The 24,328-nt window shown below is 39.3% G+C and overlaps 1 protein-coding gene across 6 annotated transcripts in view; it reads right to left on the reverse strand.

Moving 5' to 3' along the window:
* SVEP1 (sushi, von Willebrand factor type A, EGF and pentraxin domain containing 1) overlaps nt 1-24,328 on the reverse strand; it is a 192,873-nt gene that overhangs the window by 41,205 nt on the left and 127,340 nt on the right. For 5 of the 6 annotated variants that reach the window (XM_045882897.3, XM_045882895.3, XM_054509341.2 and 2 more), the window contains 7 exons: nt 23,467-23,637; nt 22,334-22,507; nt 21,772-21,891; nt 20,009-20,185; nt 19,477-19,561; nt 18,652-18,843; nt 17,573-17,740 (listed from right to left, as the gene is read on the reverse strand). In XM_045882897.3, the coding sequence (XP_045738853.2) occupies nt 17,573-17,740; nt 18,652-18,843; nt 19,477-19,561; nt 20,009-20,185; nt 21,772-21,891; nt 22,334-22,507; nt 23,467-23,637 (1,087 nt within the window). The remainder of the gene's footprint in view (nt 1-17,572; nt 17,741-18,651; nt 18,844-19,476; nt 19,562-20,008; nt 20,186-21,771; nt 21,892-22,333; nt 22,508-23,466; nt 23,638-24,328) is intronic. The other variant, XM_045882896.3, reaches the window with a different exon arrangement.

Consider the following 24,328-nt stretch of genomic DNA (forward strand, 5'->3'; position numbering starts at 1 on the left):
ACAGAGAACGCCCATCAAAATCAACAAAAGTAGGCCAACATCAAGATACATTGTAATTAAATTTGCAAAATATATGATAAAGAAAAAATCCTAAAGCAGCAAGACAAAAGAAGTCCCTAAATTACAAGGAAAGACCCATAAGGCTATCTGTAGATCTCTCAACAGAAAGTTGGCAAGCCAGAAGAGAGTGGCATGATATTCAATGTGCTAAATGAGAAAAATCTATAGCCAAGAATACTCTACCCAATGATAGCAAGACTATCATTCAGAATAGAAGGAAAGATAAAGAGTTTCTAAGACAAACAAAAACTAAAGGAGTTCATGACCACTAAACCACCCATGCAAGAAATATTAAAGGGGACTCTTTGAGTGGAAAGGAAAGACCAAAAGTGACAAAGACAAAAAGGAACAGAGAAAATCTCCAGAAACAATGACAAAACAAGTAATAAAATGGCACTAAATACAAATCTATCAATAATTACTCTGAATGTAAATGGATTAAATGCTCCAATCAAAAGACACAGAGTGTCAGAATGGATAAGAAAACAAGACCCATCTATATGCTGCCTATAAGAGACTCATTTTAGACCTAAAGACACCTGCAACTTGAAAGTGAGGGGATGAAGAAACATTTATCATTTATCATGCAAATGGACATCAAAAGAAAGACAGAGTAGCTATCTGTATCAGATAAACTATATTTTGAACCAAAGACTGTAACAAGAGATTAAGGGCACTATGTCATTATAAAGGGGACTATCCAATAAGAAGATCTAACAATTGTAAACATCTATGCCCCCAACATGGGAACACCTAAATATAAAACAGTTAATGACAAACATAAAGGAGCTAACTGATAAATAATACAATAATAGTTGGGGGCTTTAATGCTCCACTTACATCAATGGACAGAAATTCTAAATAGAAAATCAACAACAATGGCTTTGGATGGCACACTGGAACAAATGGTTTTAACAGAACATTCCATCCCCAAAATACACATTCTTTTCAAGTGTACATGGAACATTCTCCAGAACAGATCACATATTAAGCTATGAAACAAGCCTCAACAAATTCAAAAAGACTGAAGTCATACCATCCATCTTTTCTGACCACAACGCTATGAAACTAGATGTCAATCACAAGAAAAAATCTAGAAAAACCATAAATACATGGAAGTTAAATAACATGCTACTAAACAATGAATGGGTCAACCAGGAACTAAAAGAAGAAATAAAAAATACAGGGAAGAGCTGAGACGCCCTTCAACAGACGAATGGATAAAGATGTGGTCCATATATACGATGGAACATTACTCAGACATCAGAAAGGATGAATACCCAACTTCTGCATCAAGATGGATGGAACTGGAGGAGATTGTGCTGAGTGAAATAAGTCAAGCAGAGAAAATCAATTATCATATGGTTTCACTTATTTGTGGAACATAAGGAATGGCATGGAGGACATTAGGAGAAGGAAGGGAAAAATGAACGGGGGGATTCAGAGGGGGAGACTAACCATGAGAGACTATGGACTCCAAGAAACAAACTGAGGGTTTTAGAGGGGAGGGGAGTCGGGGGATGGGTTAGCCCAGTGATGGGTCTTAAGGAGGGCAGTACTGCATGGAGCACTGGGTGTTATACACAAACAATGAATTATGGAACACTACATCAAAAACTAATGGTGTACTGTATGGTGACAAAACATAATAAAAAAATACAGGGAAACAAATGAAAATGAAAACACATCAGTTCAAAACTGTTGGATGCAGCAAAAGTGGTGGTCCTAAGAGGGAAGTTTATAGCAAGTACAGGCGTACCTCAAGAAGTAAGAAAAATCTCAAATAAACAACCTAACCTTACACCTAAAGGGTGTAAGGAAAAAGAACAACAACAACAAAAACCTAAAACCAGCAGAAGGAAGGGAATAATAAAGAATAGAGCAGAACTAAATGATACAGAAACTAAAAAAGACAATAGAACAGATCAATGAAACCATGAGTTGGTTCTTTGAAAAAATCAATAAAGTTGATAAACCCCTAGCCAGACTTATCAAAAAGAAATGACAAAGGACTCAAATAAATAAAATCACAAATAAGAGAAGAGAAATAACCACAGAAATACAAACAATTATAAGAGAATACTATGAAAAACTATATGCCAACAAATTAGACAACCTGGAAGAAACGGTAAATTCCTAGAAACATATAAATTACTAAAACTGAAACAGGAAGAAATAGAAAACTTGAACAATCAGCGAAGAAGTTGAATCAATTATCCAAAAACTCCCAACAAACAAAAGTCCAAGACCAGATGTCTTCAGAGATGAACTCTACCAGACATTTAAAGACGAGTTAATACATATTCTTCTCTATTCCAAAAAATAGGAAAGGAAGGAAAACTTCCAAATTCATTCTATGAATCCAGCATTACCTTGATACCAAAATCAGATAAAGACTCCACTAAAAAAGAGAACTACAGGCCAATATCCCTGATGAACATGGATGCAAAAATTGTCAATAAAATCCTAGCAAATTGAATCCAACAGTACATTAAAAGAATCATTCACCACAATCAAGTGGGATTTATTCCTGGGCTGCAAGGGTGGTTCAATATTCACAAGTCAATCAATGTGATATAGCACTTTTATAAAAGAAAGGATAAGACCTTTCAATAGATAACAGAAAAAGCATTTGACAAAGTGCAACATCTACTCATGATAAAAACCCTTAACAAAGTAGGGTTAGAGGAAACATACCTCACATAATAAAGGCCACATATGAAAGACCCCACAGCTAATATCATCCTTAATGGGAAAAAAAGGAGAGCTTTTCCTCTACAGTCAGGAACAAAACAGGGATGTCCACTCTCTCCACTATTATTTAACATAGTACTGGAAGTCCTAGCCACAGCAATCAGACAACACAAAGAAATAAAAGGCATCCAAATTGGTAAGGAAGAAGTCAGACTTCACTATTCGCAGATGACATGATACTCTATATAGAAAACCCAAAAGACTCCACCAAAAAAATTGCTAGAACTGATACACAAATTCAGTAAAGTTGCAGGATACAAAATCAATGTACAAAAATCTGTTGTGTTTCTATACACCATTAATGAAGCAGCAGAAAGAGAAATCAAGAAATCAATCCCATTTACAAGTGCACCAAAAACCATAAGCTACCTAGGAATAAACCTAACCAAAGAGGTAAAAGATCTATACTCTGAAAACTACAGAACACTTATGAAAGAAATAGAGGAGGATACAAAGAAATGGAAAAACATTCCATGCTCATGGATTGGATGAGCAAATATTATTAAAATGTCCATATTACCCAAAGCAATCTACAGATTTATCTCTATCAAATACCACCAGCATTCTTCACAGAGCTAGAACAAACAATCCTAAAATTTTTATGGAACCACAAAAGACCCCAAGCAGCCAAAGCAAACTTGAAATAGAAAAGCAAAGCTGGAGGCATCACAATTCCAGACTTCAAGTTATATTACAAAGCTGTAGTCATGAAAACAGTATGGTACTGGCACAAAAATAGACACATAGATCAATGGAACAGAATAGAAATCCAGAAATAAACCCACAATTATATGGTCAATTAATCTTTCATAAAGCAGGAAAGAATACACAATGGAAAAAAGACAGTCTCTTCAACAAAGGGTGTTGGGAAAACTGGAGAGCAACATGCAAAAGAATGAAACTGGACCACTTCTTAAACCATACACAAAAATACATTCAAAATGGACTAAAGACCTAAATGTGAGACCTGAAACCATAAAATTCCTAGAAGAAAACATAGGCAGTAGTCTTTTTGACATCAGCCATAGCAACATTTTTCTAGGTAGGTCCCTTAGGGCAAGAGAAACAAAAGCAAAAATAAACTATTGGGACTACATCAAAATAAAAAAGCTTCTGCATAGTGAAGGAAACATCTACAAAACTAAAAGGCAACCTATGGACTGGGAGAAGATATTTGCAAATGACATATCTGATAAAGGGTTAGTATCCAAAATATATAAAGAATTTATGTAACTCAACACCCAAAAAACAAATAATCCAGCAAAAAAATGGGCAGAAGACATGAATAGACATTTTTCCAAAGAAGACATATAGATGGCCAACAGAAACATGAAAAGATGTTCAACATCACTCATCATCAGGGAAATACAAATCAAAACTACAAGAGATATCACCTCACACCTGTCAGAATAGCTAAAATAAAAAACACAAGAAACAACAAGTATTGGCGAGTATGTGGAGAGTAAGGAACCCTCTTGCACTGTTGGTGGAAAGGCAAACTAGTGCAGTCACTCTGGAATATAGTATGGAGGTTCCTCAAAAAGTTAAAAATAGAACTACCCTATGATCCAGCAATTGTACCACTGTGTATTTACCCAACAATAGCCAAATTATTGAAAGAGCTGAAATGTCCACCAACTGATGAATGGATAAAGAAGATGTGGTGTATACATATACAGTGGAATATTACTCAGCCATAAAAAGAATGAATTCTTGCAATTTGCAATGACATGGATGGAGCTAGAGTACTATGATAAACGAAATAAGTCAGAGAAAGACAAATACCATATGACTTCACTCATATGTGGAATTTAAGAAACAAAACAAATGAACATAGGGGAGAAAAAAAAAGAGAGGAGAACCAAGAAACAGACCCTTAACTATAGAGAACAAACCGATGGTTACCAGAGGGGAGGTGGGCGGGGGGGATGGGTTAAATACGTGATGGGGATTAAGGAGTGCACTTGTGATGAGCACCAGGTGTTGTATGTAAGTGTTAAATCATTAAATTCTACACCTGAAACTAAATTTACACTGTATGTTAACTAACTGGAATTTAAATAAAAACCTGGAAAGAAAAGAAAATATTTACTGCTCAAATACTGAGCTTACTGATCAAATGACCTTCATTTAAGATATAGAAATACATCTTGATATTAATATAATGCTTGTTTAGAAAGGGAAGTGGATTTAAAATTTTTGCTATTTAAGGACCTCTAAAAATTGTTGCACATTTCTTTAAAAATAAAAATGACTCGGTTTAAATTTAAAACATCATCTGTCTATAGATGGTTTTAGTTGGTTGATTTTATCACTAGTCTTTGAAACAAAAGCGCTAATGAACCATATGCAGCCCACACGTAACTCATGCACTTACTTGTATTCAGTAAAATTTAAAGCAATGATTGTAATTTTAGTCTCCAGGGCTTCCTAAACTCTTACCCAACCAAGTGTTAGCATTTCAAGCTGTGTTCTGCAAGTATGAATCAATTTTGCTTAATAACTCTCAGTCTTTCTTTATGCATTTAACAGATATTTTCCCACAGAGGGTGACAGATTGATGACTTGTAAAAATCGTAAATTATTCTCAAGTGCTCTCTCAATGAAGGAGAACAAAATATTACAGTATGTAGTATTAGAATAATTACATGTGAGTCATTCTTAACTTGATTCTCGCTTTCTCACTGAAGAGAAAGATGACAGAATTTTAAAGGAATGTCTAACACCTGAGTCGTCTGTCATTTTGATACTAATGAAGGATAAGGGGACCAAAATAATTAGGCACCTAATTTAATCCTGTTTAGACATATTAATTTTTTCATTTTACAGATGAGTGAATGGTGGTTCCACAGGCTAAGAGACCTGTCTGGAGTCACACAGTTGCAAGCAGCCGAGTTAAAAAACTGAATTTGATTTACAAGATTCCAACACTTACCCTTTTCCATGACATTGCTGTTGCCTTCCCTTTCTCTTTTTTAAAATGAGGCAGATCATAATTTGCAGATGTCCTGTGGAAACTGCATTGCAGTGTCACCTAGTACAAATTATTTGACCCACCTTTCAGCAAAGATTTTTAAGTCATTAGTTAGCAAACATTTATCCTAAGGTCCCTTTTAGCTTTATAAGGAATCTGCTATGATAGAGAGGTTGGAGTTTGTCCCCCTCACTGGCCAGATTCATGAAAGATCAAGGAGAAAATGGTAGAGCATCAGCAGAGACTTATGCATTCACCCTACCTAGGGCCATTTATCCTGCTATGGACAGAAGTCGTCTTGAAATACTCACAGACATCCCTGACCACTATGTGCAGTCTCTAATTAGGGTCTGCTGCAATTCATTGTTATGGATAAGCTCTGCTCTTCCTATTAGAATTCAAACTTATTAATTTTTTAGATGGCTTCTGTCTAGGAGGATATAGGAAGGTATATAAAGACAATATGCTAAAGGCATAATTTTATTATTAAAAAATCCATTATCCAGGTCTGAGTGCCCAGATTCTACTGTTCCTGTGTAGAATGTGCTCTGAGTATAAGTTCCATTTATAGAGACTCCTGATGTTTTATATTTTTATAGCACAATTTACATCCTCTGCACACTTTGAACTATGCATCATTATTTTCATGGGTCCCTTGATGCTGCTAGTGTATTTCATTGGTGGAAGTTCACAAACAACACCTGAGACATCCCTGATTTACTAGGATCCATTGTACCATCTATAAAATGCTCCCCTTATTTCATGGGCCCAGCTACTCTGAGGTAGAAGCATCTGCCTCCAGAACGTTCCTTCTTCAAAGCCTCTTAAGGATACAAAAAGTGTGTATAGTAATTTGGCAGCACTTTGTTAGGTCTCTGACCCCTGATCTTAAAGAAAATCTCCACCAACTACTCTTCCCTAATGAAAAATCATAGCAAAGTTCTTCTGTAAAGTAATGGAAGATTACCACTAAATACATATATTATGAATAAATGAATTTAAAGAATGCGTTTTCATCACTACCCATAATTTCTTAGAACCTAACCTAAGATCTTGACTTTTCTTTATGACTCCCAATCAACATTTAGTCCTTCATTACATAATTCTCAAGGACCATGCTATGGGCCAAAGCCACTTTCTTGGTGCACAATGCAATGCTCATGCATTTGCTTGTTTACACATCTATGTCCATCCCGCCCTCCTTACCCCACCCACTGCCTGGTGCATTATAGGCCCTTTCACACCTACAGTAGTTGCTTAAAGGAGAAATGATTAATTCTACCTCAAGAATGGAAAGGGGAGGAAAGGCTTCCCTGTGGAAATGGCTTTTGAGAGGAGTCATGAGAGAAGAAGAGTAGAAAAGGAATCACTCAAGACTGAGAAGTAACATGAACAAAGAGCTTGGAGTGTGATACGGCTGGGGCATTCTGGGAACTTACAAATAGTTAGGAATGGCATCTGACCCCTGAAGTTGTGATCACTAGGATCTTGTGTGTTTTGACAGGTCGTGATCGTTGATGGGTAGAGATATGGGAGGCACAGGAAATGGTTCCTGACAGGTTCTTTTACAAGGACTCTCGTAAGATTTTAGCAGACAAAATGTCTCTGGGACAGAAAGATATTTAAGTGGTTTATTAACTGGATGACCCAAAGAGTACTGATTTATAGAAGTAGCCTCGTTGGGAGTTTCATATCTTGTGAATGCCATAAAACTGTCCTTAGTTCCTACGTCCATCAGTTTATAAGCAACACGTAACTGTAGGGTGGGGAACTGTTTATGGTCCAGCTCAATGTTTCTAATCTTACAGGATAATATTCAACAAAGATAAGATGGAATGTGCTGTATATACACAGTGAAGAAAAACTGCACAGATGGAAAACCTGGCTTAGTGACAGCCAGTATGAAAGACTTTGGAGTTCCACTGAAATTAAGTTGAATGAGTCAATGGCGGCATCCTGAAAGGGTGACTGCATTTCTAGAAACTCATTTATTTAGAAAGAGAAGAAGAGAAATAAAATAAATTGTTACCTCTGTACGTGTGTATATGTCAGCCCCAAGATGTGGCATTTTTATCTCTGCCACATTCTAACTTGCATGTATCATTGTGCATTCAGCTTTGGGTACCACAACTGAAAATGGACGACAGACCTATTGGAATAGGCTCAGAATGATTCTGAGAGGAACACACTCGGAATCATGTTCATTTATGAGAAAGAAGTGCAGACTGGAGGCTGAGCTGGCTGAAATGCCTGTCTCCCTGCGCCAGCATGAGCGATCATTTCTCAGTCAGGAGATGTGTGAAGGGCTGAGATCTTTCACTGAAGCCTCCCACTTAGCTCTACTGATCTATCTGTAGGAGAACCTCAGGACCAAGCTATGAACACTTGAATGGGCTGGCATTTCGCTGGTGCAGAGAAATGTACACGGAGAGGTTTCAAGATGTGGAACCAAAGCCAGTACTTTAGATAAAATGCTCAGTAAAGATAGGGATTGAGGTTTATTAAAAATAACTATCTTCCAAAATACAAAAGTTAGTCTTTGAAGATGCTAAAGAGGTATATATATTCCAAATCACAAAAAGTAAGGAATTGTTAGCTATTGCCTAGATTGAACTATGACTGGTCTCTGATCCAACTGCTGCATTATTTCCTTACGTTAGAAGACTGAAGGTGTGTTACAATTTCTGCGCAACATATTTCACCTGCTTATTTGTTTAAAAGAATCATTTGGGGCACCTGGGTGACGCAGTCGGTTAAGCGTCTGACTCTTGATTTTGGCTCAGGTCATGATCTCAGGGCTGTGAAATCGAGCCCTGAGCTGAGCTGGGTTCCACACTGGGCGCAGAGCCTGCTTGAGATTCTCTCCCTCTCACTCTGCCCCTCCCTGCTTACACACACACTCTCTCTCTCAAAAAAAAATCATTTCAAAAAATGATAAAGTTTTATACAGATGATGACATACATCCATCCTATAAATGTTGGCTACCAAAGCAGGAAAACTGGTATTGGCACAAATCTAAAATGCTGGAATATTTAATTTTATTCTGTGACATTCTGCATTCTCATTCAAGAGACACTGGGAACGCTACTGCAGTCAATTATTTAAAATCAGGCCATACATATTATAAGACAAATTGTCCTACTCCATAATTCCAAGGAAAAATGGCCCATCAATATTATAATGATGCCAGGGGTGCCTGGGTGGCTCAGTCGGTTAAGCGACTGCCTTCGGCTCAGGTCATGATCCTGGAGTCCCGGGATCGAGCCCCGCATCGGGCTCCCTGCTCGGCGGGGAGCCTGCTTCTCCCTCTCCCACTCCCCCTGCTTGTGTTCCCTCTCTCGCTGTGTCTCTCTCTGTCAAATAAATAAATAAAAATCTTAAAAAAAAATATTATAATGATGCCACAGAAGGACATATCTCAGGATGAATTTGCTGTAATTCATTAGCATATTTCTGGAATAATATTGAAAAATTCTTTGAGAATGGGCGGAGTAATCTTCAGATACAATTTTCAGTGATTTGATTCACACACTGAGTGGAAGCCAACTAATGAGCATGTGGGAAGCTTTATGAGAGAGCTCCCCAGTGAATTATTAGCTCTTCCCTTTTGAAAGAACCGTCTAAGAGCCTTAAAAGAGCAGCATACTAGATATGTCAATAGCTGCAATTTAATAAGAGCAATGGAAAGTAGAAATCTGCATCAGCAGTTAATTCTGTTTTCAACTAAAAATTATCAAAAATTTTATCTTAGTGCATTCAGTAATTGCATTTAAAAATTTAAGAAGAATCAAAGGGGAACATTCTATGAGGATTTTAGGATTTCAATGACTCTTCCTTTCCCCTGAGCTTCTCACCAAGAAAGAAGACACATAAGGATGAAAAGGAAAATGGGAAACAAGTTATCATTTTATTTATTTGGGCAAACAGCTGCAAACTTCCAGCCTAGTGTTTTGATAAAAGGTAAACGTGGAAGGTCAATCTTAGGACAAGAGGCAGAAATGTACTCCTTGCTTCTTTCCTTCCCTGGCATTCATCTTACTACTCCTGTCTCCTAAAGTATTTGCTCTTCCATCCTTAAGTTGAGAGTGGTTCTTTCCTCCTTATTTCAAGGGAAGGTCTGTGCAAAGCAGAACACCAATATGAGAAGAAACAACACTAGGACCAAAGCAAGAATGTGTGTATGTGCACTCAAGAAGCAGGCGGGGCGGGGGGGGGGGGAGCGCCTGGGTGGCTCAGTTGGTTAAGCGACTGCCTTCAGCTCAGGTCATGATCCCAGGGTCCTGGGATCGAGCCCTGCATCGGGCTCCCTGCTCGGCGGGAAGCCTGCTTCTCCCTCTCCCACTCCCTCTGCTTGTGTTCCTGCTCGTGCTCTCTCTCTCTGTCCAATAAATAAATAAAATATTAAAAAAAAAAAAAAGCAGGCGGGGGTGGCTCAGACAGTGTGCAGGGCAGTGGGAGTTGAGACAGCTGGAGAGGAAATAGGCTCTAACCCTCCTATCAAGCCAACAGCATCTCAGGAAGCTGAAGGAGACAGAGGCCTATTGCACAAACAGGCCCACTGCACAAAAGCCATGACTTGAACACAGTGACACCATCCTGGAATAGAACAGATACAGTGCATGTTTGCCTACGCCAATCAATTCCTTGTGGGGGGAAGAAATAGAAAAGGAGTGAAGGAAGAAAACTTCTAGTTCTGGCTATACCATAGTCTGAAAACCTTCCCTACATCATACTTGATGAAATATAACAGAAGTTATTTTAGATGCACATGCCAGAAATAAGGAGGAAATTAACAACAGAGAAGTAAGCTTGTGGCTGAATGCTGTGACTGCCATCAGATTGGACAGGGAAGGGAAGGAGAGATGATAGGAAATGTAACCCCGGAGTTGAAAGAGAGTAATAGCTGAGTCTCTGGCATAAACCTTTGTCCTAGAAGGACATTCACTGAAAGGATATTAAGTAGAAAAATTCCACCCAGAGGCCCAGTGACAGGACAAGTGAGATCTCTGTATTTGTCAGGGCTCTAGGTGGGAAAATCAAGTCCCTGCTAAGGCAGCAATCCCTACATCTCATCTCATGTGGATCTGAGGTTAGAATTTATGCCATTTACTTTGTATGGAAAGCCTTCAAACTTATAAATTAATGTAAAATTGGTTTCTTAGTTGGTGATATTCCATGGGTTCCTGGTAGAAAAAATAATTCACACATTTAAACCATAAGGGACTATCACAGATAAAACAAGTCCTGCTTACTATAAGGACACAATCTGAAATTACAAAACATACACAAGCATGTTTTCCATCATGAGTGAGTCAGCAGGCAGAACTAACAGCAAGATTAGAGCACCAATAAATTGAGGTAGCAGAAAAGTGATCTAAAATCTAAAAAATTATATGAGATAAGTATGTTGACATAATTAAAGAAAAAAAGACTCAAAATCCTATTTAAAAAGAAGAGACTATTTTAAAAGAAATATTTGAAAAACAAATATATAAATTCTAGAAGCAAATATATAGAAAGTAAAGATTAAAAAAAATTAATGGATACATTTAAAAGCAGATTACAGATAGTAGAAAAAACACTGTAAACTACAAGATATGTGAAAAAATACCTAAATGCAGCCCAAGTTTATAAAGTGCTGGAAAATGTGACAGGTTAATAAATATGGAGACAGAAAGAAAAGGTCCAATACATATCTCATAAGACTTAAAGAATTACAGAAAAGAGAAAGTGAAGAGGAGGGAATATTTGAAGTGAAAATAGCTGAGACTATGCTAAGATTGGTAAAAGACATGAATTCTCAGATGTAAGAAGTACAGTGAGTCCTGAATAAGATGAATGACAATAAATACACGTTTAGTTATATCATAAGGAAATACCAGAACAACAAAGACAAATTAAAAATAAAAACCAAAGGGAAAAGATACTACTTATATAGGAGCAACAATTCCATCAGAGTTTCTCAATCTCAGTGCTATTTGGGACCAGACAATTCTGGGTTGTGGGGTGCTATTTTGTGCATTGTAGGCTGTTTAGCAGCATCCCTGGACTCTATGCACTAGAGCTAGGAGCACCCTCCCCTCAACTGTGACAACCAAAAATGTCTCCAGACATTGCCTAATGTCCCTGCTGGGCAACACTGCCCCTGGTTAAGAACCACTAACAGACTGATGACGGAATCCTCAGTAGCAACATTAGAAGCCAAAAGGCAATGGAATAATATTTTTAAAAATGTCTATGGGGGGCGCCTGGGTGGCTCAGATGGTTAAGCGTCTGCCTTTGGCTTGGGTCATGATCCCAGGGTCCTGGGATCGAGTTCCGTATCGGGCTCCCTGCTCAGCAGGGAGCCTGTTTCTCCCTCTGCCTCTCTCTCTGACTCTCATGAATAAATAAATAAAAATCTTTAAAAAAAATGTCTTTGGAAGAAAACTATTAATGTAGACTTGTCTCCTCTAAACTCTAATTCAAGAGCAAAGGTAAAATACTATTATTTTCAGAAAAAGATTATAGAATATGCTGATACTTACTGAAAAAAATATGTAATGGATATACTTCAGGAAGTAGAAATATTAAACCCAAAAGAACAGAATGGGGTGCAAAACACAGTGGTGATGAAGAGTTTAATAAACACTGCCTTCTGCCTTCGTGAGTAAATCTAAATAAACATGGACTATATTAAAAAATGACTAATTTGAAAAGTCATAAAATAAGAGGGAAGTAAAATACAGACAGTGATAAAACATTTAAGATAAGAGAAGGGATGGAAATTTGTGCTTTCCAAGATCTTTGAGTCATTCAGGAGAAAGGCAAAGGTACTCAGTATGACCTCGGGGTAGGGATGATTTCTTAAATTTGACACACACACACAAAACAAAATAAAAAGGAAATAACTGATAAATATCAAGCATTATCTCGTACAGTTTAAGATATGCATATTTCATGACTCAACAACTTCAACTTTTGGCATCTGGGCCAGAGATAGTCATACTCATATGTACCAAGAGACACATGCAGGGATATTTACTTCAGAACTGTTACATCAGCAAATAAAGGAGAAACAAATTAACCTTCTGCCAGTAAGGAAATGAGTAACTTACAGATAGCTCATTCTTCCAAGGGAATACCATACAGCTGTTAAAAAAAATTCGTTGATTTACATGTATCAATAGAGAAAAATGTAAAAAAACATGGAAAGTATAAAAAAAAAATCAAACTTCAAAAGGACAGAGTACAAAGTGATATATATAGAAATTAAAACACATAAATCAATAGAATGTTTATGGGGACATACATATGGAATAAGGACAAAAATGCCCATTTGATATTTTGGGGAGAATGGAAAAGTGATGAGAATGGCTTTTTGTTATATTTATAATATTATATTTCTTTCATAAAAAAAGAGCCACAATAACTATGGCAAAAATTTAACATGTACTTTTCTTTCAAGAATGGATGCCTAGGAGGGGCACCTGGGTGGCCCAGTCAGTTAAGCATCTGACTCTTGGTTTCAGCTCAGGTCATGATCTCAGGGTCGTGGGATCCAGCACGGAGTTGGGCTCAGTGCTCATCACGGAGTCTACTTGAGAGCTTCTCCCTCTCCCTGCCCCTCCTGCTTGTGCTCTCTCTGTCTCTCTCTAAAATAAATAAATCTTTAAAAAAAAAAATGCATACCCAGGTAACTTTAAGTAGATATTGATAATTACTATTTGTGTTTTTCTGTATATTTCAAATGTTTCATTAGCCATTTGGCCAGCATAAAGAGGAGTACGAAGGCTTTCTTTCTTCTTTCCTGGCCATCCTCATAGCATCCCACGGTGGAGTAGGGGTATGCCAAGGGGCATCAGTGTTCTTCCTCTCACCAAAAGTTTCACTTCCAGAAAAAAAAATGTAACTATCCCTTAATAGCTTATTTTTTTTTCCTTTTAGAACAAAGTGTAGGTGGTAGTGATTTGTGACTGTAGATACTTTCTATTAACTTAACTATTTAAGACAGTTTCCCCTACATTATTAAAATGTCATCACTGTAGATAGCAATAATGATGACAGAGAAAATAATAAAGCCATTTTATATCTAGTTCTTAATGGATATATAAAGCACTTTCATAAAACTGTTCTCATACCCTTCAATACATACATGATTTAGGTGGGTAGATTTGGTTTCCAAGTTTTCGATGAGATAAAAGCTCTCATACAGAGTTTCTGCTTGCCTAGACCAGAAGGAATATGCAAGATACTATGGTCCAATCCCTTCAAGTTTTAACTCTAAAGTTGGAATACTACTTATTCTGCCAAACCTCCACCATCATAGAAGGGAGCACACAAGATAATGTGCACGAAAGCCCTGGGGGAATGGAAAACCCTCTACAAATGTATGGATTTGTTGTAATTTTAATTAGTGTCTTTAGTGCTTCTTTTAATAAAGCCCTTTCCTATAACATATAGACTTAATATTAGGCAGACTCAGAATTCTCATGATATAATTTAGGTGAACAATTTGTAAAGAGAAGAAAAATGTAAATTTATATGTATAGCATGACCTTTAATATTAAAAAAAATATGTAAAGACAAAATTCTGAGAAGAACTATAGTAAAATACCACCACTTATCTTTGGATAATTTTTTAAAATATATTTTTCTTTCTTTCTTTTTTTAAAAAATTATTTATTTATTTTTAAAGATTTTATTTATTTATTTGACACAGAGAGAAAGAGAGAGAACACAAGTAGGGGGAGCAGCAAAGGGAGAGGGAGAAGCAGGCTCCCGGCCAAGCAGGAAGCCCGATGCGGGGCTCGATCCCAGGACCCTGAGATCATGACCCGAGCCGAAGGCAGACGCCCAACGACTGAGCCACCCAGGCGCCCCATCTTTTTCTTTTTTTAAGATTTTATTTATTTATTTGAGAGAGAGTGTGAGCAAGCACGAGCTAGAGCGGGGGCAGAGGGAGAAGCAGACTCACTACAGAGCAGGGGCCCTGACCCGAGGCTCAATCCCAGGACCCTGGGATCATGACTTGAGTGGAAAGAAGCCACTTAACTGACTGAGCGACCCAGGCACCCCTAAAATATATTTTTTATTTTCTAGCTTTATATGGTGATAATTCATTACTTGTTTTTGTCAAGATCTAGCTATTATTTGGAACATTTGTATTTTATAAGATTTCACAAACACTGAGATGACTAATCTCAAATAGTCCTGTGTAGTTCGTTAGGGAGCAGTTTTTGTTTTTTATTTATTTTTTTAAAAGATTTTATTTATTTATTTATTTGACACAGAGAGAGAGGGGGAGGGAGAGAGAGAGTGAGAGAGCACAGCAGGGGGAGCAGCAGAGGGAGAGGGAGAATCAGGTTCCCCGCTGAGCAGAGAGCCCGAAGCAGTTTTTAAATGAGTTAATTTATAGGGGAGAGATAGATATGGGGCCAAAGAAAGCTAACTCTTGCACTGACATTTTATTTATTTATTTAATTTTAATTCTAGTAGAGTTAACATACAGTGTTATATCAGTTTCAGGTGTGTAATACAGTGATTCAATTCTCTACATTACTCATCAAGTGCTCCTCAAGGTAAGTATACTTTTAATCCCCTTTACCTATTTCACTCATCCCCCCATTTTAATATCAAAGATTTCTTTTTCACTTAAGAAGGTGTTAAGATTTGGGATTTCCCCAAATCAAAACCTCAATGAGATATCACCCCACACCAGTCAAAATGGCTAAAATTAACAAGTCAGGAAACAACAGATGTTCGCGGGGATGCGGAGAAAGGGGAACCCTCCTACACTGTTGGTGGGAATGCAAGCTGGTGCAGCCACTCTGGAAAACTGTATGGAGGTTCCTCAGAAAGTTGAAAATAGAGCTACCATATGATCCAGCAATTGCACTACTGGGTATTTATCCCAAAGATACAAAAGTAGGGATCCGAAAGGGTACGTGCACCCTGATGTTTATAGCAGCAATGTCCACAATAGCCAAACTGTGGAAAGAGCCAAGATGTCCATCGACAGATGAATGGATAAGGAAGAGGTGGTACATATATACAATGGAATATTATGCAGCCATCAAAAGGAATGACATCTTGCCATTTGCAACGACATGGATAGAACTGGAGGGTATTATGCTGAGTGAAATAAGTCAAACAGAGAAAGACATGTATCATATGACCTCACTGATATGAGGAATTCTTAATCTCAGGAAACAAACTGAGTGTTGCTGGAGTGGGGGGTGGGGTGGGAGGGATGGGGTGACGGGGTGATAGACACTGGGGAGGGTATGTGCTATGGTGAGCGCCGTGAATTGTGCAAGACTGTTGAATCACAGATCTGTACCTCTGAAACATATAATACAATATATGTTAAAAAAAAAAAAAGAAGAAGAAGAAGATAGCAGAGGGGAAGAATGAAGGGGGGATATCAGAGGGGGAGATGAACCATGAGAGAAAAACAAACTGAGGGTTCTAGAGGGGAGGGGGGTGGGGGGATGGGTTAGCCTGGTGATGGATATTAAAGAGGGCACGTTCTGCATGGAGCACTGGGTGTTATACACAAACAATGAATCATGGAACACTACACCAAAAACTAATGATGTAATGTATGTGATTAACATAACAATACAAAATTTAAACAAAAAGATTTGGGATTTCCATCAGCTATTCATCTAAGTGTTTGACTCTCAGGAACTTTTTGCAAAAAAAAAAAATATTGTCACCCCCTGCTGGCAGTCCTGTACTACCAGGACTGTCCTCTCTCCAGGTGAAATGAACTTCAACTTCTATGATAGAATAGAAACTGCCATCTCATTTGTGTTTCAGTCATAATAACGGCAAAGTTGGTTGAATTAATTTTTTCCCCCTGGCTAGGCCAGGCTTTATACTAGGCATTTTATTTTTCACAGTATCCGTAAGTATGAACCTTTAATGAAACTGTTTTTATGTAGGACACTCGAAGCACAGAGAGGTGATACAATTTTCCCAAAGCCACACAGTGAAGGACAGAGCTGAACTACAAATCCAGAAAGTGGCAACTCTCTGCTGGTGCTGCTTCCAACTGTGTGAAAAATACCTCTGGTCAATCTGGAGCTTCATGAAAGCACTATTGTTCATGGTGAAAATATTTATTAAAGGAGCATGGGGGGTGGTGGGGAAGCAATGAAATAAATTCAAGTCAGAAGTCCTGGGATTCACTTACCCCTCACTTCCTTATCACCTCCCTGAGATGCTAAGCAGACACCACCCCAGGGGGAGCCTCCCCTTTCTCTGTACCTCACAGGGCTTTTGTGAGGAGCCAATGAGACAGTGAGTGTGAAAGCCCTTTGTAATCTGCTTCCTTGTTTTTCAAATTTTACCTCTGAATGAACTGAGATCATTAAAAATAGAAAGACCTGAGCTTTATGATCTTTTTTCCCCTGCAGACATGTCACCTTTAGGTTGTGACTCAAAGTCTTGCCTTCAGGTTTGCCGAAGATAAATACACAAATGCCTATTTAACCGACCGAGCCACCCAGGCGCCCCCACAAATGGCTATTTAAATGTGCTTTTTGCATCTTTCAGTGAAGTAGAAAGCTATTTTCCACTGTATTGCCCAACGTCCATTATTCGAGGCTTAATTTGAGAAGTTACTCTAATTCCAGAAAAACGCTGTTGCCACAGGAGAAAACAAGAGCATAAAGCTCTCTCTGGCCTTGGCGGCTAGGAAACGTGATTTAGTGTTCGATGGAGCCCATCTCCACGGTGGGGGCCGTGTCCACTCCCTCGAGGCTCCCAAAGCTTCTTTCCCTCACACGGTTACTCACCCTTCTTTGCAGGTGTAAGTGACAGTGTTCCCAAAAGTGAAGTTCCTCCCGATGATGACAGCATCTTTGATGGCCGGTGGCTCCTCACAGACCACAAGATGGCAGGTAGGTGGCGCTCTGTCCCAGCTGCCTGAGGCCGAGCATCCAAGGACAGAAGGGCCCTGTAAGCTGGGAAAGAATGGCCATTATTCACTGCTCTGGAGACGATTGTGAGCCGGCTCCAGAGCGTTTCTGTCAGCGAATGGGCTAAAACAACATCACAACAGCTGCAAAATAAAATGTGCTCCCTGGTGCTGGAGTAGGGCACTCATCACCTGGATGAGAAGGGGTTAATAGTCTGGTTGGGATCCAGCGAAAATGGAGACAGACACCCAGGAAGTCATGGTAACTGAGGTCCAAGGGCACAGTCCTTGTCCCGAGCCCGGGCAGGTGCACTGCGTTGCTCGTGACTCTGACCTCTGGTCTTCCTTTGATTTCGCAAACCTCGCATCCCAATGGCGTGGCTTAGCCACCTTTGTTTGCCTACCTGAATCTGCCTGTCTGTATCACTCAACTCTCTAGTCACTGGATCTGTTTCACTTCAGATCCTGCTGACCAAGTTTCTGACTGCAGTCTCTCCCTTCTGTCCCTCTGTTGGAACACACACGCATACACCCCCACGCTCAGCACTGATCAGATCAACCTCTTACAGTATTAAGAACCTGGGCCCTCACCCTGACATGCTTTTGTAACATCCCATACAATTTTCAGTGTAAGCGTGGTAAGTTATGTACCAAAAAAAAAAAAAAAAAAAAAAATCCAGATATTGTGTTAAGCTTCCCAAACACTTTTTGCTTTCATGTTTAATGACTGTTTACAGTGACTCAACTAGAGCCCTCAGAGTCAAAGTTAGGTGGAATATTTCCCTAGGCATTCCCAGCACTATAAGCTAGTCTTCATGAAGCAGCAAATTTGAGAGTATCTTTTACATTTAGAAACTTGTATCTAAAGTCATATAGTTATATACAAATGAAACCTACTGAGTAAATAATGAGTAACAGGGTATTTTAGGAAGCTTGGCTGGTGTCTATGGACTTTACCTGTATCCACTCTCACATGAATATGATGCTGTAGAAAGGTAGGTAAGCCCACTCAAAATATATTTCCCATTATTTATGCTTTCAGGACTAGAACACTTGACCAGTTCACACATAGGAAGAGAATGACTCCAAGAACCGCTAGCAAGACAGGATGATTCTTTATCACCATTCAGTGTATATCCTTTATTACACCTAAAGAGGATAAAGGGAGATTACTGAATATAATTTCCTTTATTATTTGCATAATTTTATCAGTGCCAAAACCTTTAAAAATATTGAGAATTTACACTTTACAATTTATTGGAAGAGTTCTTTTTTTTTTTCCTACTGAAATAATGCTTTGAAATGATTGTTTTCCAAGGCTGAACACTGTACATCTCCCCCATAGGGACCTTGCTGAGTGGTAAGTAGAAAAATTAAGAGTTTGGCTTGCCCCCAGTTTATGTCATGGATTAGTAGCTGCAAACAGAAAATTCCTAGTTTGAGAACGGTCTGGTTTAGTATGAGTGCCTGAGCCAAACCTCCAGCTTATAACCAAGAACATTCCTTAGCTTGCAGGGCCTTCCTCCATGGCACCCATTCTCAGAGCACCTCAACGATGCTGGTGACAATAAGTTACTTGTCAAGGGATTTAAGGATTCTAGACAGGACTGCCACCATTAGGTTATTGAACTTGGTTCCTTCGTACTACACATAATTCAATTAATTTCGTATTAATTTAAAAAAATCCTCTGGGATTCTTCTTCTCCCTTTCTTTCAGTTTTAGATCACAGCCAGCACATCATCAACAACTTCTACAATGTAGTTTTAATCTTACACACTTACCTATATGTTATTTTACTGCCATAGGTAAATGCTGATCCATCAATGCCGCCATTTTCTGGGATAGCAGGTGCACCACAGTAAACAGCTAGAAGGTGGAAAAAACAAAGGAAGTATTGCTTTTCTGGCCAGCATGTAAAAAAATCTCTAAAAGCTCAAGGGCAGCTCTAAGTTATCTTGTCATGTTTAAAGATGAGCCCAATAGTTGGGTTTTATTTTATTTTATTTTTTTTTAAGATTTTATTTATTTATTTGCGAGAGAGAAAGAGAGACAGAGAGCACGAGAGGGAGGAGGGTCAGAAGGAGAAGCAGACTCCCCGCCGAGCAGGGAGCCCGATGCGGGACTCGATCCCGGGACTCCAGGATCATGACCTGGGCCGAAGACAGTCGCTTAACCGACTGAGCCACCCAGGCGCCCCAATAGTTGGGTTTTAAATACAAAGAATATTGATACAACCTAACACATGACACATCTATCCCTTAAATTTCTAGTATTGCCAAACACCATGAATCTGGGGGAATTTACGAAACATGCCTTCGCAATATGGTAACAGATGACTCCATTCTCCAGACTCCAAACACGTGATTGTGGTTACTCCCAACAGCTGGTATCCTTCCTCACACGAGAAAGTGACTTGGGCGCCCAGTGTATAAACCTCACCAGAAGAGTGGCCATTTTCTGGATTTCCTGGAGCCTTACATTTTATGGGTTCTTGAAAAAGAGAAAAAGTTTTTGTGGGACAATGAGTGGTGCTTGCACCACCATGCAGGGTCTCACAGCAGAAGAATTTCACTACAGTTAAAGTACCAGTTAAATCTTGGGGGGAAAATGCTCTTGAAGGGAGACATGGGAAGGCCTGGGATACACTGGACATTGACCAGAACACACATTTAACAGGCATTTAAACTACAGTATTTTGAAACATAGTGACTAACAAAAATATACAAAATTTACCTGGCTGAAAGGGAGCTGTTTACTGGGAAGTAGTGGTGGTACCGGGGCATTTATTAGGAGAACTTTAGCCGCTCCTACCTCCCCCAACTTCATGCCTACTTTTTAAAAGCAATTGGCCTTCTATCAAATTGATGTAAAGGCTGTACCTTAGGCGGATTTGAGAAAAATTCCCAGCCTCCCTTTCCAAACAGACTATGGATCAGAAATCCCTCCTATGTGCAAATTTGGGGGTGGTCACCACTTCTAGGAAGAGAAGTAAGTTAAAGGGATATTTAGGACTAGACTTGGATATGAGTAAATGTAATACTTGCATCATCAAAAAGGGAAGATATATTGATTCAATCTTTCTGAAGGTCATTCTGGCCACATAAATCAAGGACTTTATTTGTATTTTTAAAATTATTTATTTATTTTTTTTTGAGGGGGTGGGGAGGGGCAGAGGGAGAGAGAGAATCTTAAGCAGGTTCCACACCCAGCGCGGAGCCTGATGCTGGGCTCAGTCTCACGACCCTGAGATCATGACCTGAGCCAAAATCAAGAGCCAGACGCTTAACGTACTGAGCCACCCAGGCACCCCAGAAGTCAAGGACTTTATTTTAAAAAAGAAAAAAGATTTATTCATTTATTTTAGAGAGAGAGAGCGCACACGAGTTGGGGGAGGTGCAGAAGGAGATAGAGAGAGAGAGAGAATCTCCAGCACACTCCGTGCTGAGTGTGGAGTCTGATGCGGGGCTTGGTACTGCAACCCTAAGATCATGACTTGAGCTGAAATCAAGAGTTGGATGCTTAATTGACTGTGTCACCCAGGTGCCCCATAAGTCAAGGACTTTAAATGAACCCTCTCAAAAAGTAAATGCCATCGTAAGACTTGATTTTGAGAATTCCTCTTAACTTTCTATTTTCTGGGAGTTGGGCCTGTATTATCAAAGTTATCACAAAATCTAGAGATGTGATAAGGGAAGAGGTCAGGTTTTTTTCAATAACATAATTCTGTGTGGCTTAGGCAGAGGAAACATACTGATGGTGAAGTATCTATCTTCTTTGCTCTGAGTGAGGCCATAGAGGCCAGCGATTATATTTCTAAATCCCCTCTGTTATTCTTGTACTCCAACATTCTGGTGATACAGCTGGCTCTCAGTTTTATTTTTCAGAGATTGGGAAGTTGGGAGAGGCACAATGCTAATTTAAAGCTCCTTTAGTTACATGTCTTTTTAAAAGATGGTTTTTATCTTTTCCACCTGTCCTTTGAACTTGAAAATATTGTTGTATTTTTAAATAACATACATTTGAAATATATAAATAAAAGAATTAATAAACTTCCCAATTACACATGTACTAGTTACCTGCACAGTTTTTACCATCTCCTGTGTGGGGTGGGATACATGAGCAAATGTAGGATCCATTTGTATTCAGGCAGGAGGCATACTCACTACAATCTGACCCAACTGCGCATTCATCAACGTCTAAAATGAAGATAGCTTACAGGTAGTGAAGTTGATTGATTTTTCTTATGTATCAAATACTTGTTTTTACTTTTAAATCATTACATATCACTTAATGTATAACACCATAGATATTTCGATATAGTGAAAATATACTGTAGTAAATATAGTAGTCATGATCACATTGCAGATACACAATAAAAGCTATTATTCCCCCACTTGATAGGTGGTAAGTAGAAGAACAGAGATAGATGAAAATAGTCTTAATACTGAGCCTGGTAACAATTCCAAATATTTCTGGCACCTCTAGGGACAGCTGCTTTGTCACTGTGGCTTGCCCAGAGCTTACTGGGATGAGATGAAGTTAACAAAGGAATGTCACAAGAAAGCCTCAGGAATTTGGGAAGATTGTCTCCCAGGGAGCTAGCATGAACCCAGGCGGTGCTGCCAAGATTGATCTCACCAAGGCATGATGGTGCGATGCCATTCCAGCTCCCATTATCTGTACAGAACATCCTTGAATCGCCCAACAGGTAGTAGCCATTGTTGCACTGATAGGTCACCGTGCTGCCAGCATGGAAGTCCTCAGCTGAATAAAAGCCATTCTCCAGAGGGGGTGGCACCCCACAGCTAATGCCTGTAATGTGGCCAGGAAGAGCACAACCACATGAGGAGCGAAACGCTCAAAGCACATTTTGTTTATATTAAGCTAGCGGTTAAGCGGGACTTTCCCATTGCGCATAAACACAGATCCAGAGCGCTCGAGGGGTGGCAGCCGGCTGCAGCCAGACCTGTGCCCTCGGCATCCAGCAGATGGTCTGGCTCAGAGCAGGCATGCAAGTCATTAATTAAAAAAAAATATTTATGAAGGTCCTGCTAGACACTGCCGTAGGTGCTGAAGTTACAGTAATGAACCAAAGAGAGAGACTCCTGCCTTGTGGAGCCTACTATGTAGTGGGAGTAGAGAAACAAGCCACAGAGAAATACATATGTCGGTGAGAATGGATGCCACGGAGAAACTTTGCTGATCGCCCTAACTAATAAAGCAGTCTGCTTCCACCCAGCCCCTCACTTTGGATTTCCTTACTTTGCTTTATTTTTCTCCAAAGCTCTTACTTCTGGCCCTTGTTCTTATTTACCATAAATAAACAATATTTACTTGTCATTTCCTGTCTCTCCTATTCTGGTGTAAACTCCATAAAAGAGACTTTCTTCCAACTGTTGCATCACTAGAACATAGATTGCTGTCTAGCACATAGTAGGCGGTTTAAAATCGCTGAATAAATAAATGACTTGATGCATCCAACTCAAGAGATCTTTTCCTGTTTCCTACCCAGCCATAACCCATCTCTCTTGGGGCTCCAGCTCCCAGCTCTGTCTTCCCCTCCCATCCGGTTCCCTGTTGCACCTGGGGTGCAACCACAGGGCTAGTCTCGTCATCACCCATCCCCCGCATAGAGAGGGAACTATTCAGTGAATAGTTACTGTGTTTACTATTGTGGTGTGTTTAGCTTTTATCTAGCATTCCTGAAAAATGTCCCCATGCTCCAACATCTGTCAGGAGCTACTGAAATGCCTTCCACAGTGGCAGCTCACGTTCGCAGTGGGGGAGTGGTTGTGTCCATTGTCCTTGATTCAGACAGTACTGCACGGGGTTCCCAACCATCTGGAAGCCTGGATCACAGGACACACTGATTTTGGAGCCTGGCTTTAAGTCGGCCGACGCAGTTCGCAGATGAGGTACCGATCCTTCTAAAGGTGGGCAATCTGCGGGCAAAGAACACAGGCACAGAGCTTGTCAGCACCCTCATGGCGACATCGCCAGGTCAAGAGTCTCAAGTCACATGTTGCGCCGGCATCTGAGGGCCTTTCTACTGCTACCAAAACAAGGTGACATGTGACCAGAGGCCTGGCAAGCAAAATGACTAGAAAAAGACTGTTTGAGGTCACCACTTCTCCTCTTGCTGTAGAAGTCAGCTGAGTATTTTAAGGAAAAAGGGGTATTTTAGAAATATTAATGAAATGTACTTAGAAGTTATCAAAACCCTTGAATTCTAGGACATCTTTAGAAACTTCTTCAAATACATTGAATTTTATGATCAGAGTTTGATTATTTGGTGTGCAGACTGTCATGTCCATTGCTTTTCTCCCTGTGCTAATGGCTGCTAGGAAGTACCCTGTTGTGAGTACCCCATCTCACATAGGAGGATAGGGCTTTGGTGGCATTTGAAAAATTAACCATATCCTTCCTCTCATCCTATTTTCCTAATCTTGTTTTACCACTGTCTAAGTTTTCTCCACAAGGAATTTTGTACTCTCCAATACAGCATGTATTTAAGTATTAAAAAAATAAATCCTTTGGATAAAGGTAGAGTAAAGGTGAATTGCTAGCTAAACAATAGACAGACAGGCACACACTACTTGACCAACAGTGAATTCTGAACAGTCTCCTTTTGCA

The sequence above is a fragment of the Mirounga angustirostris genome, unplaced genomic scaffold, assembly GCF_029215605.1.
Source record: "Mirounga angustirostris isolate CCGP_5_RB_7025 unplaced genomic scaffold, mMirAng1.0.hap1 SCAF_15, whole genome shotgun sequence".
In the NCBI taxonomy this organism is placed as follows: Eukaryota; Metazoa; Chordata; class Mammalia; order Carnivora; family Phocidae; genus Mirounga; species Mirounga angustirostris.